We start from the raw sequence: 19,892 nt of genomic DNA, 5'->3' as shown, positions 1-19,892 counted from the left end.
CGCTTATACACACACATATATTCAAACACATGCATGCACATCATATCTCCATGACCATCTCAGAGAATCACTATGTGCTCTCATTTTGAACTCTGTTGCCGTGGATTGGTCAATGGGAAGGCGCCATAGGGCTTTGACGTGACTGGCTCACACCACATCCGCTTGGCACATAACACCGTAGTTCATGCCATTTTTTCCCCTCCACTCACGATGCAGAGGTGGACGAACTATTGGCGTGCCGGAGGGCTCTAATCCTGGTTCAAGAACTACAAGTCCAGAAGGTGATCCTCGAAACAGATTCTCAGGGAGCGGTGAGTAAGATCAAGAATGGATAAAATGATTTCTCAACTAATGGGCAACTAGTTGAGGAGGTCAAAAATTTACTGAGCTTTTTTCAGAAGTTTAGGGTTGCTTGGATGCGACGTTGAAATAAAGTCGCACATTTTTAGCTAGGAAATGTTTTATTAAATCTTTATGTAAAATTTGGCTTCATGTATCTTGTGAGTGTGTTAGCTCGAAGATTGCTACCGAGGGAGCCATGAACTTTGAATAAAGTGACAACGATTTCCTAAAACAAAAGAACATCGTAGTAGGTCCACCCTCCCCGAATCCCGACGCAAGCGCACGAACCGTCGCCGAACCAACCAACACGAGAAAAGGCACAACATATGAAACCATGTGATAAGCAATCCAAACAATTAAAAAAACACGAGGCACGGAAGAAAATTTGGCGGAAACTTTTTGACCCGCCCCGCCGCTTCAAAATCCCGCCTCAAACGCCACTCCCCCCCCCCCCCCCCCCCCCCCCCCCGGGCCGCCGCAGGCGCCTCCCCCCTCGCTCGCCCCGCCAGCGACGCGCTCGCATTATGGCGCGGCGGCGCCGCCGTCGCGCGTTCGGCGGCCGCCCGGAGCTCCGCCTGGCCTACGGCTCCCACGCCCGCCCGCTCGGCCGCGCGATCATCGCGCTGCTGCCCCCGTCCCCGCCCCCCGGCGCCCCCTGCCCCGTCTGCCGCGGCGCGGCCTCCGGGTGCCTCGCGTGCCGCCGCTGGGCGCACCTCCTCCGCGACGGCGACCCCGTCGCGTACCGCCGCCTCGTCACCCGCGCCGTCTGCGCCGTCGAGCCCGAGCCGGCCGCGCCCCCGCCGCCGCGGTACACCCCAGGGAACGCCGGGCACTCGCAGGCCCAGGTTTCTGTATTTTCTATCCTTGCTCGTGTCGTGCTTGGGGTGGCTAGATTTCTCGTTTCTTGTTGGGTATATATATCTGAGGCTGCCGTTCGTTTGCCTGCATTGTGCTACGTACGCCCCAGCTCGTTCGGGAGACGATAAAGTGGATCTTGACGGATCGCTCCTGTAGAACCAAGAACGTCCTCTGCAATGGTATCCATCAGGTACGATGAATGCCATTTTTTATTGAAAGGTGGCGAATGATTTGTGGCATGTAAAAGAAATTGCTGCCGCACGTTTTATTGTCTAGCATAGCATTGCCTTCGTATGTTTTACTATCAATTTTTCGCACTTCTCCAGAAACAAATTGTGAGCTGTTGTGAAAACCTGTGATGAAGGCTGTGCCACTTCAGTAGCATCTTCCTTCATGTAAGGGTTGTTGGTGTTGTGGATGTGTGGTATTGGCAGTCTGCAATTCGTGTAACCAGATTAGGTTCTTCAGTTGTGAAAATATACCATGTAATTTTGAGTACAAAGTTTTGTACTACTTTTCTTTGGCATCGACAACTTTGTAAGTGGCATCGTACGATGAGTGCATTTGATCTTAATGTTTGACCATCAATATATTTGCTGACATTTGTATTGGATATGTGAAAATGGTACGAGCTTTGTACTGATGTAAAACTTTTCAAAATTGTATATAAACCAGTAAACCCCATAACCAATTCTTGCTGCTCTATGTCCTCACTACATACGGAGCTTAATCTTAGTAGGTAAGGACAACCTTTTCTTGGATTGGAAGGTTGACATGCTTGATCCATTGGTACAATTATTTTTTGCTCTTTTTATATTTTTCATTAATGCTTTTAAATCTTTATGCTTACTAGGGTGGCCAGGCTAACCTTGTTTCTTCTTCATCCTGGAATATTCTCCTGCATAGAGTAAGTGTAAAGGAAATCCTTTTTCTTGGCTTAGTAAAGTTCCTCATATCCTTTGCTTGACAGAAACTTGTTGTCTTTCAGATTGGGGATCTTCTCATGTGCTATATTCTGCGGCATTCAGCAGTCTTTTTGCCCATTAAAAAGAGTGATTACTTTCAGGTGACTGGTGTTCCACTCAACATTGTTCTGCACAAGCCTATATTTGCCAGTACCATGGCAAGAAAACAACAATCCAGATCTACAAAAGTCAAATGTCCTATGGTAAGAATTTATCTTCAGATCATGTGGCCCAGTGATTATTTATTTAGGTCCGTGTCTTGTTATGCCAACTTAAATCTTTGGTCCCAGTCTGGAAGCTCTTCAGGTTACAATTAATTTCAACCTGGCTATGACTCTCCATGCACACAAAAATACTACCTGTCTGGACTGGCACATGCACAGCGAAAACCATTCGGACATACTGCGATGCACTAGGGTTGATGACGGATAAATACCACCAGAAAGATAGCTATAACGGCTCGTCTGCAAGGAGATAGGAGAGATCAGAGACTGGGATGATGTAGGGGACTAGTAATTAATTTATATTGTTCTTGCTTGATTAATTCATCAAAAGCTCCTCTCTATATAGAGGCCTATCAACTCAAACTATGTCAGATGAGTATATATTGACATATTAATAAAAAAATTCCAATTCTAATGGTGGATCTTATCCCTTAATCGAAACCGGCTATGGGTGGCTGGGCCTAGTACGTGGTTACTAACCCAAATGACATTATAAATTTTATTTGACTGATGTTCTGCCATGGAAATAAGGCTCCTCACGCAGGTTCAGGTTTTCAATAGCTGAGAGAATCTTCCATTTTTCCATTCCAAACAAGTCTCTACATACATGCTATTACGTTGGGGATGGAAAACAGCGTTGTATTAGTACTACTCTTAATAGTTTGACTTTTCTTTATGTGGTGTAAACAATTGGTAGTTTACTCTGGTTTGTTTTATATCTGCATTTAAAAAGTAAACAAACTGATTAAGCATTTGAATACAAATAATCAAGATGGCAGCACCCAGTTTGTTGTAGAATTCATTACCATGTCCCGAGTTTTCTTCAACCAGGAATTGGCTTTCTTGATAATGTTCTTTGATACTACATGCTTAAAATGTCTTGATGACCTCACTGCCGAATGTTCTTTTATCAAACAAGCACACTGTGAATGCTATGGTATATTTTTTCTAATAAACTGATCGGATACTGCATGTCTTTTGATCTCAGTGCCATGTGTTGCGTAATGCAAAGATGAAACTAAACATAACCGGAGGCAATCGTGGCAACAGTTCAGACTCTGCGTTTTACTGTTCAGATAACACTCAGAAATGTGATGCTCTACAAAGTTCTGGAAGTTGTGATGCTGAAAGAGTTATAAAGCCTAATTGTTCAAGTGATGGATGTAACTGTTCCAATTGCTTTACCCGGAAGCCTAGGAAAAGAAAAAGATTGTACAGCTGGCAGCGCTGCAGTAAGCAGAAGCAGTTCTGTAACGAAGATAACTTGACAGAGTTAAGTAAATTAAACGACAGTAATTACGCTCTGTGTAATCTCTTATCAGATGGCTCAGCTGCTGGAGTGAATGGTCAAACACACTCCTTGAAGCGTACTGCAGATAACATTTCTATTGGAATGAACAATGGTGAATTTGTTTCACAAACTGAAGAGCCATGCAATGTACCTGTCCTGTCATTAAAGAAGCCACCTAGTTCTGTGTTAGATACTAGTCCTTCCCAGGATCTATTGTGTGGTTACAGTAAATCAGGAGTCCAATGTACAAGTCCCAAAGTAGGACCCTCCAGCTACTCACAACTGAATGTCAGTTCCTTCCCAATCTCCTGTTATTTGTTATTACCGTTTCTTTTGTGCTTACACTCAAGTTCTGTCTACCTGCCTAAATCATTAGTTATTCCATTCATTTTGATTTTTGACTACTGTTGTAACGTTATAGTCTCCAAGTTATATAGTAGTGTCAAAAGCAATAACTTGGATGAGAGGAAAATAGAAGATGCGAATATTGACACTTGAAGATTTTCCACTTAGTGCCTCACCGACATGCTGATCCTAGGGTCACATATTGGTGAGACAATGGAATGATAAATCCTCAATAGCACCTCTTTGCATTGTCAAACTGCATATTTTACCAGCATGTGGTAAAAAGTAGACCAGAAAACCATATCTTTGTTGTGACTATTTCTCAATCAGTCATGAAAATCATATATTTGTGCATTGAATATTTGTTAGTCATAAAATTGGAACTATGATGTGCTCTTGCAGGATACAATTTGTGATTTTAGTCAAGTCCATGTCTTCAGGATTATATGCATTCTCCCGTTCCTGTTTCATTTGATAATTACGCGAATGTTTCTAATGAATTATTACTAGCTTGGTTACCCTTTTTTCTTACAAAACATCCCTGTCATTGGGCTTATATACCACCCTTTCTTAGAATTCCATATGACTGCACCCAAATGAGCTTCTCTACATAACTTGTACAAAGTCTTGCTGCTGGGTGAGCCTGGCATCTCTAGTAGATCTCATTAACCCATACAACAACAACAACAACAACAAAGCCTTTAGTCCCAAACAAGTTGGGGTAGGCTAGAGCTGAAACCCATAAGATCTCAAAATCAACTCATGGTTCTGGCACGTGGATAGCTAACTTCCACGCACCCCTGCCCATTGCTGTTTCTTTGGTGATAGAGCGATGCTACACACGGCACTACTTGCACGATGAGTCAGCTGGTCCTTTCATTACGTCTGATGCATGGATTAGCACCCTTGGATCAGTCCTTCAGATCTCTCTTTATGGACTCCTCTCATGTCAAGTTTGGTCTACCCCGACTTCTCTTGACATTATCAGCATGCTTTAGCCGCCCGCTATGCACTGGAGCTTCTGGATGCCTGCGCTGAATATGCTCAAATGGTCAAACCATCTCAGATGATGTTGGACAAGCTTCTCTATTGGTAAATGTGTGCGGGGCTGCTTATATGAGTGCTGCCGCATGCGGCATGCCCCCCCCCCCCCCCCCCCCCCCCCCCCCAGGGACAGTGACTTTATAGCCAAGTCAGCCAGGATATCTATCTAATTAGATTGATTAGCTTGAATTTGTTTCCCAAGTATTTAGCTGCTTGCCATATCCTGATGAATTGATTCATGTTTTTTAGTCTCTAAAGAGAGGCCACCATTGTGTTTTGATCAATAATACCGAAAGGGATGTTAAACTCTAGAGCTACAGCATTAGTCACTGGTAGACATTACCTCTCCAGTCACCACCAAAGGCGAATACTGTATGCCCATGCGGTGGAACTCGCCGAAACTGCAACCTACTAAGTGCAGCATGTGACTCTTTTTTTGCGATTTTTGTGGACATTGCTACTGCTGTTTGATAATGGGCTTTGTGTGTTTCTACTTGGAGTGTTCTTGAAATTCAGCAGCACTGATCAATTGGCTTGCTACACAACCACTTGCAGTTTTTATGTTGCTGTTGTTTCCTCAACATACTTTTTTACTTGCAGAGTGGTTCCATCTGTTTCAATTGCTTAATGTTGAATGCTTCGAAATGTGTGTCAGTAGATTCTTTGATACCAAGACAGGCCATTTTCTATAACAAAGAAATATCTGAGAATGTCTTCCATCGCAGCAGTATCCTTTTGCTATTTTAGTACCTGTCAAAGCTTGAAGTGTGTCAATCTCTTGAAATGGTACCCTGCAATTATTGTCAACAGAATAGTTCTAAAGTTGCAGTAACTGGAGAACGAAACCTACTCTCAGTTTTCTTGTCTTTCTTGTTGGGGGAGTATCAGTGGAGGGGAGCAAGGTTCTGTGTGGAAGTGATAAGATAATTAGTGACTTACATAGCAACGTGGGATATTTTTTGGAGCTTTTGTTCCATATGTATGTCACTAGGTGTACTCTGTCACAGTATGTTGGCACCCTTCCCTGGATAATTTTGCCATGTATCTCGTATGGTGTACTCACAGTAACGTTTTCCTAGTTACCATTGACCACATCATCTGATTTACAAACGTTCAACCATATTGTAAATACAATGTACCGTTCCTATTTTGATAGAGATGTGTATCTGAATATAATTTCATGAAATATGAGGCTTGCAACTATGGATCTGAGGGTAAATCAGTTCAAAATTTTGTAGGCGGAACTAACACCTAGTTGCAAAATTTCGTTATCTACTATGCTACTCGGAGGAAACTTCCGAATAGTTTCAAATAACTTGTAAATAGTTTACATTAATCAGCCTTAGTCTTCCCTTCAAATGATATGCATGAATGTGTGATATATGAAAAACCAAATCAGTTCATTCCAGGCTAATTTCTTCTGCTAAAAAGGTCTCGTGGATATTATTTTGTAGCTCTGGTATGTGTTTGGTTTGTTTTATGTTAATACTTCTTTTGTTGCATGTGTTTCCTCTGTATTTTATACTTACTCTTTTGAGGACCTACATTTTACAAGATGTTACATGATGGAAAAAAACGTAAAGCACTAGATTGTTGAAATGCTGACATTTGGAGGTTCACAGGTGACACTTGGCAAATCTTACCGTGTATTTGTATGTATGCTGTATATATTATTTGTCATAGTATCTTCTGCAAACTTTCCTTAATACTGTTAGACTTGACAAATAAAAGGAAAGGACCAGACGCACTGTCTTTATTAAAGCGCATATTTGGAATCAAGGAATGCTGCATAAAGTTCTTCCAATGTGATTGCCATGGATCTTCCAGACCAAATTCTAATTGCCTGTGAGTCAATACCAGCATGTCAGTTCAGCATTTTGCATAACTTTGCACATATGCTTTAGACTGCATGTGAGGATCTCAATTTCACCTTCCTCTGTCAAACACATGGTACTACTGAACACGTCTGTTTGAGATACCATTACTACATATTTTATTATCTAACTTACTAATCCAAAGTAATGACAATATATTAGTGGCCTACTGCCAGGCGAATAAAGTATCTTAAAGGTTTAAATTTGTCACCATTGGATGAGGAGGTGTGTACACAATTTTGTTCGTTTATTAACAGGAAAGATTGGATCAGTTTTCCTCTACTGCAATAAGATACATGTAAACATTTATGCGGGCCTTTATATCTTGTGCTAAAGGGCATATGGAGATATATACATTATACACTACTCCTTAAAAATGTCTCCGTATTTTTGCTCCGTTCCCATCCTTTTTTAGTCACACATGTTAACCTTATGTAAGCCACTGCAAATGCATTAATGGAGGCCATGATATCGTTATTCTGAAGATATTACTTTCTCGCCCGTTGTCACACTTATGCAGGATAATATGTTCATCACTTCATCTTTTTGATTTTTTATCTATCTGGCTCTATTATTGTAAGTGGTTAATGATTCCTGTTACCAGGTATCATTGGATGCTTCAACTAGTGAAAAATCTCGTAAGGAATTCTAAACGCTGCCAGTACAAGAAACTATTTCTGAAGCATTGTTCTGTTAAGTCTAAGGTACTTTTGAACAATTAAACCACTTTTGAGTACTATTACTAAGAATCAAACAATAAAATAGTCTGGCTATTTTGCCTTCTCTTATCCTTTTGTCTGAACTATCCTATAGTTATTTGCTTTAAGTGTTGAAATTATAGGGCTTGTTTTTGTTGCTTTCTACAGTTCGCCACAATCTAGTGTCAAGTGTGGCAAGCTACGTCCCACTGTCACTGGTTCAGCATAATTGATTCTGCTTATATACTTTGACTCTTAGAGAGGAGAAACACCCCCCTCCTACTTTTCATCTGGTTAGAATAGGGAAAAAAATGTTCTGTTAGGGCATGACTTACTGGCCTCTTAACTGTTATGCTGGTGAAACATGCAGCATTATGTATGTGTTTGGACGTTTCATTCTACACAGGCTGGTATATTGTTTACTTGGTCGAAATGGCACAAACGTATTAATGTGAAACTAGAAGAATGATGCCATATACTCTTTTAATACAAAGCAGGTGGCAAAAGATGGGCTCCCTTCAGGCAACATACAATATTCAACAGGAGGAAAATCAGCATATTGTGGTGAATCTTTTGCTCAGTTGGAAGCTTACAGTACACATCAGCAAGTAGTATCCTTTGTCTGGGCAGTGTTGACACGTATCATACCACAGCCTTTGTTAGGGAATCCTTCTAGTAAGAGATCTTTAAGGGTGAACATTTGGAAGTTTATAAGGTTACGCAGGTTTGAAACATTTCAAGTAACTGATTGTATTCGTGAGTTGAAAGCACCAGAATATTCTTGGCTATCAAAAATTGGATTCACTAGTTGCTTTTGTTCTGTACTACTTGGAGAAGAGACTGGGCTGTCAAATGGTACAGAGGAGCAGAAACAGAACAATCTCTTGCATTGTTGGATTAGCTGGTTATTTTCTGACATTGTGATCCCATTGATCAGTACATACTTTTATGTTACAGAAAGAGAAACAAAACGATATGATGTTTTCTATTATCCAAAGTCAGTGTGGAGGAACCTAACTAGCAATACTATTGCTTCCTTAAATGCGCAGAGCTTCAAGATTTTGCGTGGTACATCGAGGAGAGCAATAAAACATTTGTACCGTTCTTCAAGAGTGAGATTTCTTCCAAAAGCAAAAGATATCAGACCATTAGTAAATTTTAAAGCTCAGTCAAAGGATGGTATTCTCAACAAGTGTCATTTAGTTATTAAAAAAATAAGGGATGATAACCCAGAGATGTTTGGTTCTTCTGTTTTTGATTATGATGGTGTTTACAAAAATCTTTCCAGTTTTATGTCTTCAGTAAGAAGACAGTTGAAAGAGTCAAAGATATATATTGTGGTTGCTGATGTATCTAAGGCATTTGATTGTGTTAATCATGACGTGCTACTGAAAATTATGGATGATGTTCTGAAAGGTGATGAGTATGCCTTGAGAAAATGTACCAAAGTAATTTACAGTAGGTCTAAGAATGTGGCTTACCGCTTTGATTCAAATGTATCCGTCAGCAACGGAAACAGTATTAACGATTTCTCAATTCAGCCGTCATCAGGTGGTGGCATTCTAGTTGATCAGGTACTGTATCAGAGCTTATTTCATTTGTTCTGGTGTTTGACTTGTTACTGAACGTGTATGCAAATGCTTGTCACTAAAGGCGAAAGCTACTGAAATCATAATGTTCTGCCTATCCCATTTAGTTAGGGGGTCAGCTTTGCATTTCCACCTTCATGTCTATGGAAGTCTAATGCAAAAATAAAAGTTCTTCACAGGACCTACTAATTATGGAACATAATTAATAAAATGCTAGCGATGTTATATATTCTGGCACATACTTCTGGGGTGAGTTCTTTAATGTAAATATGTAATCCATCTGGTAAGTAAAGCTGTGATCACACAATTGCATTGACGTATGATGTATGTACACAATCTTTGCTTCTAAAAGGGTTTACACATCCATGTTCAGAAAATCACTTTGGAACTTCTTGAGCAATCAGATTTCTAGTATATCTGCATAGGTCACATTTGTCATCTGGTCTGTTAACCTAATACACAAACATATCAGATTAGGTGTCTTGCCTTTGTGAGGACGGTGAACGCTGAGCTTATTTTTCAAATTTGACCCATATTTTGGCAGATAATTGCCATGTTCTGTCCTCTACCAAGATATGCAAGTTTCATGAAATTTGATTGAAGTTTCACCACAGTTAAAATCCATGGTCCATTAGCTGAGAGAAGGGCTAAGGGAGTATAAAGTGATTTTGGAACATGTTTTCAGTTTTTGCTTGCCCATGCTGTTGCTCTATCTTTTTTGACATTCTGTTTACTTCCAGTTGTTTGTTTCTCACACAGAATACAAGTATTGACCAACCGAATATCTTAAAGCTCTACCTTTTGTGAAATCAGGGAACTGTTAGTACAATTCGGAAGGAAGAGCTTCAACGTGTCCTTTTCGAACAAGTCAAGTGCAATATTCTGAAGATTGGGCATAATTTTTACTTGCAGCAAGTAGGGATTGCTCAAGGAAACAAGTTATCCCCTAACCTTTGTTCCCTATACTATGGTCACCTTGAGAATTCTGTGATATTGAATTTTCTGCATGATGGAAATTCAGGAGATGCTATTTCAGAACCGGAATTTTTAATGATGAGGTTCATTGATGACTTCATGTTTATCTCTCTCTCAAAGAAGCATGCTTTGAATTTCTTTAATAGGATGAGAAGAGGTTTTGTGTACTACAATACTTACATGAATGACAGCAAATATGGTTTTAATTTCAACATTGGAGATAACGAGCAGTGCGATAATAGGCTCTACAGGGGCGATGATGGAGTCACTTTCATACCATGGAGTGGTTTGCTTATAAACTGTGAAAATTTAGAAATTCAAGCTGATTATACAAGGTATGTCTGTCAGTTTCTAGTTTTAGTTTGTTGATTCAGTTCATCAATATTGAGACCATCTTCAGTGATACAGAACATGGATCTAGGACGGTTGACCTGTTTATAACCCTGAGAAATACATTGACCACCGCTGTGGTTCTGCCATCTTTTTGTTGAAACCTGGATTAATCATTTTTGTGTATTTCTTTTAAACCACAGGCAATTACATAAGTTGAAATGTTGATACAAGATTCTCCTGAATTTTTGTCTATTTTAGAAAGCTTGTTGAGAACTTACAGTAGACCACACGAGCTCCAGTGCTTCTGTTAGCAAAATTTTGTAAATTTAACAAAGGTGTCCGTTTGCTTTATTGCCTAATTTGGCAGTGTTCGTCTTACTGGTTCTCCAGTGATCCAGTCCAAACTCCCCCCCCCCCCCCCCCCCCTCTAATTTTGTTCAACGAGTATTCACAAACTAATTTTCCTAATAAAACACTGTTGAAGAACTAGTAATGAGTATGCACATTTCTCAAACAGGTATTTAGGCATTACAATCATCTCCACGATCACTGTGAAGATGCATTCTTCCATGAAGTACCTTCGCAGCAAGCTATGTCATTATATGCGCCCGAAGTGCCATCCCATTTTCTATGACTCCAATATCAACTCACTGGGCACTGTAAGACTGAATATATATCAAGCCTTCCTGTTATGCGCAATGAAGTTTCATTGCTATATGCGGAGCATGCCTTATTCCAGCATAAGCAAACCCGAGTTGCTGCATGTCATTAAGAAGACCTTCAGGTATTTCATTTCTCTCGACATTTATATTTGTGATACAAAAAACTACGCTGAAGTGCTTTATCTTTACTATCTATCCACTTATTTCATCAAACAAGGTATAACTTTCTAATCCCTTCTTCCGTTGAATAGGTACATGCATAGTCTGATTGTTAGCCGTATGCAAGATATGGAGCTGCAATCCAATGTTCGCCCAGTTCTAAAGCTAAGACGCAAAGAAACCAATTGGCTTGGACTATCTGCCTACATCCGCGTGCTTCAAAAGAAACAATCTCGTTACAAGGATTTGTTGGCGTTGTTGATAGCAGAGGCTGAGGGTTATGGTCATATGGACCGTGATTCTGACAGTTTGTGCTATGCTGTGGATGATTCTCACTCGTCAATGTTCTGGAAGTTCAAATATTAGAAGGAAACTCGAGGGGCCTGAGTATTGCAGAGAACTCTTATTTTGTGGGTACAGTTTTAGCAGGATTTGGCTTATATACAGCTCTACCTGCCATATCATCAGGTAGAAAGGGTGAAAACTAGTTGCTTCTGGAATGGCAGTAACATTCATCATGTTTGCGCCAAGCTTTCACTTCATAGTCTTGTTGCAGCATTTTATATGTTCCTATATCTGATCCCATGTGTCTGATTAGCTGCTAAATTCATTAACAAACAAGCATCATAGCTCTACATCACATTTTACTTTAGTCATTAATCTTTTGCGCCGTTGTTATGAAGAGATGGTTAAATGTCAAAGAACATCATCGAAAGATTCTTATTATAGAAGCCTTGATGAGCAAACGAGAGTAGTAGTCATTTTTTCTTGATGGTCACTCAGCTGGTTGTTTCAGACTGTTCAATCAACTTTCAGTTACATTGTACAAAGTTAAGTCACTTATTTTGGGACGGAGGGAATACATGCTGACTATTGACACCAAATCTTTACTCATACTCCCTCCGCCCCAAAATAAATGTCTCAACTTTGTACTAACTTTAATACAAATTTGTACTAAAGCCGAGACACTTATTTTGGGACGAAGGAAGTATGCAATTAGTACTAGGGGAGTTTCTTTCTAGAAAAGTATTCATCAAATGAGATCTAGTTTTTGATCAGCCCATCGTGGAAACCTAATGGTGAAAGTAAATCGTGATTCTAACGTTTGATTCCAAGTTGTAGCTCTTCATAATGGAATCAGTTGCTGGTGATGGGAAATGGCACAACTGGTGACCACACACGGAGGAGTATATAAGATATTCTTTCTAGGAAATAAACACAAGTTCACTCGTTAGAAACTACGAGCAAATTCTATGTGCATAATTTATTTATTCGTGCGGGCTATTTGTAAGTCACCTAAAAATTCTTTTTTTATTGGGTTGGGGAACCATGCATGTGTGTATGTATGTAGATGTCCGCGCATGCGTGAGAGAGATGGGAAGGTGACATGAGGTGCAATTCGTATTCGTCGTGTCAATAGATGATTAATCTCCAACATTGTTGTTTTATTGTTTGAATATTGAGTACAAATATGGATGTGTACATGCATATTTCATATAATCCGTGTGCAAATCATATCGTCCGAAAGTTACACTACTATGGGCATGTTTGGTTGCCCGCATCGAGCCCAACCAGGCCCGCGCGGGAAGCAAGAGGCCTGTTTGGTTGCCTGGATTCACTGTTGGGCCTGCATTGCATGCTTCTCAAAGCAGCCCAGAGCCTGGCTTGCTGGAAATGCTTGGATTGGCAGTTTCTCGCGAGCCTGGCTGAGTGCAGCGCGAGGTCGCACGGGCGGGTGCGACGCGAGGGCGAGGGGGGATGGTGGGAGATGGAAATCTGGCGCGCTGTCCTGGCGCCAAATCTAGCCTCACCCCTCTTTCACTCGCTCACCCATAGCCAGTACCCCCTTTCTTCCCTACTGCCTTACCACCGGCGCCGGCTGCGATTTTAGATCTGCGTAGAGGCGGCGGCGGCGGAAGAGGCGGCGGTGTTTGCGGCGGATCTGGTGCTCCCCTTGCTGTTGGCCACCGTTTGTTCGACCTTGTCTGTGCCATGGCTCCCCCTACGCCGTCCTCGTCTCCGATGCTGGTAAGCAGCACCCCTCCCCCTTTGTTAGCTCGGTGGTTAGGCCGTTAGGCTAGGTGTAGGATCGATTTCCCACTGAACGAACCATCGATGTCGACTAGGTTATGGACGCACGGATGAGGCTGATAATTCAGGCAGCAACACTGATTAGTGTGATTCAGGCATGGGTCATGTTCATGCACCAGAGAGCTGTTCGTCGTACTGGGAGACCTTTGATCCGCTATGGTCCATTGTTTGTCCGGGAACAGGAGAGTATCCAAAATCTGAACTACATCTACAACTGCAATGACGTTGATGCTCTATGGATGCTTCGAATGAAAAGAGCACCATTTGCCAGGCTTGTCGAGACCTTCAGGAGCAGGGGGCTGCTACAAGATAACATTAACACCAGTGTCAAAGAGCAAGTGGCCATGTTGCTCCATGTTGTTGGCCATAACGAGAGGTTCAGGGTCATTCACAACACGTTTAGGAGATCAATGGAGACCATCTCTAGGTACTTCAAGCAAGTGCTTTTTGCTATTGGGGAGCTTAGAGGAGAGATGATCAGGCGACCATCTGGTCAGACTCCACCCAAGATTCGCGGAAGCCCAAGATGGTATCCATACTTCAAGGTGAGCATTGACAATATACACTTTTCATGGCTTGATATGCTTGTATTGTTCAAGTTGAGCACTAACACAGGCTTGTGCTGCCATTTTCAGGATTACATTGGGGCAATAGATGGTACTCATGTCACTGCCAGAGTTCCTAGGTCACAGTCTACAGCATACAGGGGTAGGAAGCACTACACAAGCCAGAATGTGCCTGTTGCTGTTGACTTTGATCTGAAGTTCACATATGTGCTGGTTGGCTGGGAGGGGTTAGCGCATGATGCTAATATTCTCAGTGACAACATGAGTCGACCCGATGGGATCAACATCCCCGACGGCAAGTTCTACCTTGGAGATGCTGGTTATGCATGTCGGCCGAGTATTCTTCCACCCTTCAGGAAAACCAGGTACCATCTCAACGAGTTCTCTGGTAGGAACTATCCTAGGACTGCACAGGAGCTGTTTAATCTTAGACACTCCAGCCTTAGAGTAACTGTCGAGAGGGCATTTGGAGCTCTGAAGAATAGGTTTAAGATCCTGGATCAGAAGCCATTCCACCCATACTCCACTTAGTTTAAACTTGTTCTTGCTTGTTGCATTCTGCATAACTGGATCCTCCAGTGGGGCTTTGATGAGCACGTGCCTGAGGAGGAAGAGGTCGAGCCTGACGATGTTGTTAGCTCCGGCCAAGGTGTGGAGGCATTTGACAATGACGCTTGGAAGAATAAAAGGTTGGAGTGGGCAGAGACAATGTGGCTTAACAGAGGTCAGTGCAGGATTTGAAGAAGATGGAAGAAGAAGAAGAAGCAACAGTAGCAGAAGCAAAAGAAGAGGAAGAGGAAGAGAAAGATCTGGTAGCAGCAACACCGATGAACTATCCCCTATTTAGCCAATGGCTCTTAATAATTTGAACTGTCATTTGATAGTAGTTATGATGAACTGTCATTTGTTTAACTATCCGGCACTACATGTTTAGATTGTGTGTGGTAAGCTCACCACTAGTTAGAAGTGGTGACAATACCTTATGCAGGTTGCTACCAAACACCATGTCATATGTGCGCCTAATGCAATGCGGGCAACCAAACGCCGGGTCAAAAATGGTTGTCTCATGCAACTAGGGACATGCAAGCAACCAAACTATGTGCATCTGGTTTTTCTTTTGCCTGCATCCCCTCAAACCGCCTCACTAGAGCCAGGCTCGCCGGGCCAGGCTGGATTGGCAATGTAACCAAACACGCCTCATATGGTTGGTTTTGCAGACTATGGATTAGTGCAAGTTCTATGCAACATGTGCAAGTTTTTGTTATCCTTTGTTTTGAGTTTTTTTTTTTCATTTTTTTCTTCAGGATACCAACGCCTTTAATTCATTCCACCTTAGAATAAACTTTGTTTTTTGTTCATGTTTCCTTCGGTTTACAATGCATATGTATGCAATATTAATAAGAAAAAAGAGATGATTTTATGCTTATTAGCGAGTCAACTCATAGTACATAGAGTATCATGCAAATTTATAGTTTAGATTCATCCTTATCTTTGTTTTTGAAAATTAAATTTAATCTGTTCACAGATGCAACCATTTTAATGGAGTACTCCCTCTATAAAGAAATATAAGAGCGTTTAGGTAACACTACTGGACATCAAACATCATATCCTTAATTAGTTTTTTTTGCAAAATATAGATATGTGTAAAATTGCACATTTCATTTGTATATAGAGAAGAAACTACTAGTAATATACAGTGAAAAATAGACTTAATTAAAAATCAGGCCACTTAAATATAGTCGCTCCTTTATAGAGACCGACAAGTTCACCGAGACGCACAGATCTTGGCAACGAAACAACTAAACCAGCAACAAAACCAAAGACAAATGAACAGTCTGACAACACGAAGAAGCTAGAGATGATACGTGCATGGCAAACAGGTTAGTCGACCGGATCACTACCCCTCCACGTCGCGCCTACCAGACGTCGCCGGTGACTGCCCACAGCCACAGCACAGGCAGCAAGTGGGGCGGTTGCTCGTCGCCGCTCTCTTCCTGCGTTCCTCAGCCTCCTCCTCCGGCAGCGATCTCGTCACCACACCCGCCGGCACCGGGAACCACTTCCGCTTCGCCAGATTACGCATGCACTTTATCTTCTTCAGGACGAAGGCGCATATCTCCCCCATCGCCCTGCAAGAACATCAAGTACTGTGGGAATCGCAGCCCTCTCTCACTCTTGGCTAGAGGTAGAAGAAGACGCAAGACACAAAAAATTCCGGGCCGGCGCACGAACACCGCCGTGGGCGCACGCACGCCCTAATCTTTTTTATCTTTTCAATGGCTACATGGCTAGCTCGGCTCCATCCACCAATACACCAGGGGTGGGTTTTATACCCAACACGCACACACACCTAGCTAGCTACCATGCCTAAGGTCACCACGCACGCACGCATGATCCGGCCACCACTGGCCACTAACTCAACTAACCCACACACGCATGGCCCGCTAACAACCACGGCCACTAACCACTTGCACCGGCTCTCCTACATGGACGTACGGGTTGGCCAAGCTAACAAATTCTTGACTTGATCATCACATGCAACTAGCTAACTTGGCCGACACACTCGCCACAGCCATTGACGCGGCCACGCACCGGCGCCTGGCTCGACGTGCACCCGCCCGCGTGGCTTTTGTCTAACACTTTCCCCCTAAGCCACACCTCAACGTTGTCGGAGACCCAGCCCGCGGACCCAACCTGGCGCAACGACGCCGGTCCCACCGTGCTCCATTCACGTCTCCAGTGACATATGCCGAGCTCCTTCTTCGCCGGCGACACACGCTTGGCGTCCCTCTGCGCCCCGCACGTCTCGCACGCACCCGACGCGCCCGACGAGCCTGACCGCACCAGTGTATCCCGTACGTCCCGCGCGCACCCGACGCGCCCGACGAGCCCGACCACACCAGACGCTCACCGCGCGCCGCCTCCACGTCCGCCATGGCAGCCGCCAGCAACAAACGCCGGAAGGATGTAGCCGAACTCGAGCACGGACTCGAGCACAACGGCGACATATGCCTCCTCCCAACGTCAACTGCACGCTCGTACGCGCGCCCGTGGTCCCGACGCGCCCGACGCGTCCAGTGCGCACCCATAACACGCACCGGTCGCGCCTGGCTCGCCGCCACGGCTTGTTGCCCTGCACCGCTGTGGCCTCAACCGCAGCGCAGCACCTCCATGCCGCCACGCCGTGCTGCGCCGCCGCGCCACCACGCAGCGCCTCGGCGGCCTCCGCGGTCGCCGCACGTACGACGTCACCGCCCGCCGCCTCCGCCACGCGCCATGGCAGCCACAGCGCCGCCCACCTCCATAGGCCGACACACGGCCCGGAGCTCCATCGCGCAGCCGCCGGCGAGCGCCGCCATCGCTGCCACGCCTCCAGCACGGCAAGCACGCCCAAGACACCAAGCTCATGATACCAATTGTTGGAACCGCAACCCTCTCTCTCACTCTCGGCTAGAGATAGAAGAAGACACAAGATACAAAAAATTCCGGGCCGGTGCACGAACACCGCCGTGGACGCACGCACACCCTAATCTTCTTTATCTTTTCAATGGCTATATGGCTGGCTCAGCTCCATTCACCAATACACCGAGGGTGGGTTTTATACCCAACACGCACACACACCTAGCTAGCTACCATGCCTAAGGTCACCACGCACGCACGCATGACCCGGCCATCACTGGCCACTAACTCAACTAACCCACACACGCATGGCCCGCTAACAACCACGGCCACTAACCGCATGCACCGGCTCTCCTACATGCACGCACGGGTTGGCCAAGCTAACAAACTCTTGACTTGATCATCACATGCAGCTAGCTAACTGGCCGGCACACTCGCCACAGCCATTGACGCGGCCACGCACCGGCGCCTGGCTCGACGTGCACCCGCCCGCGTCGCTTATGTCTAACACATACATTTATAAATTTGCATGTATGTATGCAATATGGATCATATATAGAAGATTGTTCGAAGATGTGTGGCTACGTACTCTCCGATGTAGACGACGCAGATGAAGGAGACGCAGGTGATGACGACGATGTAGACGCAGGAGGTGGCGTAGCGCGTGGTGCCGGCGATGTAGGCGCCGACGAGGCTGGCGAGGTCGACGAAGGTGGTGAGCATGAGCGCCACCACCTTGGCCTCCCCGTGGTAGAACCGCTCGCTCATGAGCAGCACCATGATCACCAGCGACGTCACGAACGCCGTCGCGTTGAAGTAGTAGAAGATGACGTACCGAACCCAGTGCTCGTCGCGCAGCACCGGGTTGCCGGGGCGGTGCCCGCCGGGGCCCTCCTTGGTGTCCTGCCAGAACCCGCCGGGCGGGTTCAGGCCGGCCTGGTAGGTCACCGACGCCGCCACGGTCGCCAGCACCATCAGCCACCCGCGCATCTCCCTGAACCACTTCTTCCGCTCGTCCTCCTTGGCCTCCCCCTGCCCCTGGAGGACGAGGAAGCCCTGGAACGCCGTGCGCATCGTCTCTGTCGACGCGGCGGCGCCGCCCGGCTGGTGGAAAGGCGTGATGAGCACGGGGATGCCATGCAGACCATGACCGGTGGCTGTTGGCACGGTGTCGCCGGGAGCCGCGTCCATGACGGACCGTGTCGTCTCGGACATCTTGGTATGGGGCGTTGGGTTCAGGGCGCGCGTTTGTACAAGAGAAATGTTGGAGTATATGCATGTATACTTGGCGTCCGTGTCATGTGGACCATGTGACTGTGAGCATCGTCTCCTACACAAGCAAGCAAGGACGAAGAATGTCTTCTATGTTTAGCAAGGAACAACAGACCGGTGCTCGGATGCGTGTTCGTACATGGCCAAGAAAGGAACCAATAGAGGCCAGCTGCCCACCACGGCCGGGAATAACATGAGTTTTTTTAGAAACACCTGAAATTTTATCATACACATATAATAATTGTAGGTACACATACAGGTACATTGATTTGAATTTAACATTCAAGAAAAATAACTCCTATAACTAAGAATTACAATGAAATCTCTTGAAAACACCTTCTTCGTTGCATCAATCTTTGCTAAAAGAAATACTCCAAAGACTTCGGTAAAGAGACTGCAATTTGACTGAAGCAACGATGTTGTTACTCTTTCGCCTGCACCAACATTACCAATAATGGTTTTTGAAAGCGCCTTGAGTCGCCCATCTAAAAAGATGGGAAGACTTGTTCGATGAACGTACTTGGGCCGGGGATCATCCCTTATAAGTGCAAGACGTCGGTCACAATATCTTCACCATGATGTCGATGAAAGATTTCCACTCCACAAAAAATGAAACCAATAAATAAAGTTTGACACACCAACATAAACTCATCAGGATCTACGAGGACAGAAAACTTTCTAACCTTATGGCACCGCCAAAACAATGAGAGTAAATTTATTCTCACAAAATGGCGAAGGACGTAGAATTCTTGAAAATGTAAGGTCCTCAAGATGTTAGCCAGAGGCGAGGGACCAAAAATATCCTTGCGGCAGCGGCGGCGGCTGCAGCGCCCTTATCAGGAATAATTTTAATAGAATTTGCCAGTCCACCGCGGCTGAATTTTTTCAGTTTTAATTTGGGTCAATTAGGATAACTGGCGCTCATGCACAATACTGTATGCGCCGGCCAGCTGTGTTTTATTTAAATTGGTTGACTGATGGGCCCGCGACCATTGACCGTTAACCGGTTCGCCAGCGGCCGTTGACCCCGGAGAGTTAGCCATTGATTTTTTTAGGAAAATGTTCATAATTTTTTTAAAGTTCACAAAAATTTTAAAGTCCAAAATTTGAGAAAATTTCATGAATTTGGTAAAAATTCAAGACTTGGAAAGTTCATAATTTGGAAAAAGTTTGCAAAAATGAAAATAAATCATGAATTTGGAAAA

At 44.2% G+C, this 19,892-nt stretch overlaps 2 protein-coding genes across 3 annotated transcripts; one reads left to right on the top strand and one right to left on the bottom strand.

Moving 5' to 3' along the window:
• Window positions 1–829: 829 nt before the first annotated feature.
• On the top strand, window positions 830–12,137 carry LOC109760004 (telomerase reverse transcriptase). 2 transcript variants are annotated; one of them, XM_020318841.4, is made up of 12 exons: window positions 830–1,187; window positions 1,310–1,390; window positions 2,054–2,107; window positions 2,189–2,368; window positions 3,378–3,968; window positions 5,670–5,796; window positions 6,785–6,914; window positions 7,548–7,647; window positions 8,139–9,215; window positions 10,044–10,540; window positions 11,056–11,322; window positions 11,452–12,137. In XM_020318841.4, the coding sequence occupies exons 1-12, from the start codon at window positions 867–869 to the stop codon at window positions 11,723–11,725; spliced, it is 3,699 nt and encodes a 1,232-aa protein (XP_020174430.1). In that variant the 5' UTR covers window positions 830–866; the 3' UTR covers window positions 11,726–12,137. The 2 variants fall into 2 exon arrangements, with proteins under 2 accessions (XP_020174430.1, XP_040253156.1); XM_040397222.3 differs by lacking the exons at window positions 5,670–5,796; window positions 6,785–6,914; window positions 7,548–7,647.
• Window positions 12,138–15,658: 3,521 nt separating this feature from the next.
• On the bottom strand, window positions 15,659–18,763 carry LOC109760002 (uncharacterized). Its single transcript, XM_020318838.2, has 2 exons — window positions 18,005–18,763; window positions 15,659–16,145 (listed from the first exon to the last, which is right to left on the bottom strand). The coding sequence occupies exons 1-2, from the start codon at window positions 18,628–18,630 to the stop codon at window positions 15,914–15,916; spliced, it is 858 nt and encodes a 285-aa protein (XP_020174427.1). The 5' UTR covers window positions 18,631–18,763; the 3' UTR covers window positions 15,659–15,913.
• Window positions 18,764–19,892: the final 1,129 nt, after the last annotated feature.

This window comes from Aegilops tauschii, chromosome 7 (assembly GCF_002575655.3).
Source record: "Aegilops tauschii subsp. strangulata cultivar AL8/78 chromosome 7, Aet v6.0, whole genome shotgun sequence".
NCBI lineage: Eukaryota > Viridiplantae > Streptophyta > Magnoliopsida > Poales > Poaceae > Aegilops > Aegilops tauschii.
The sequence above is the reverse complement of the archived record's forward strand: the minus strand, read 5'-3'. Positions and strand labels throughout refer to the sequence as shown.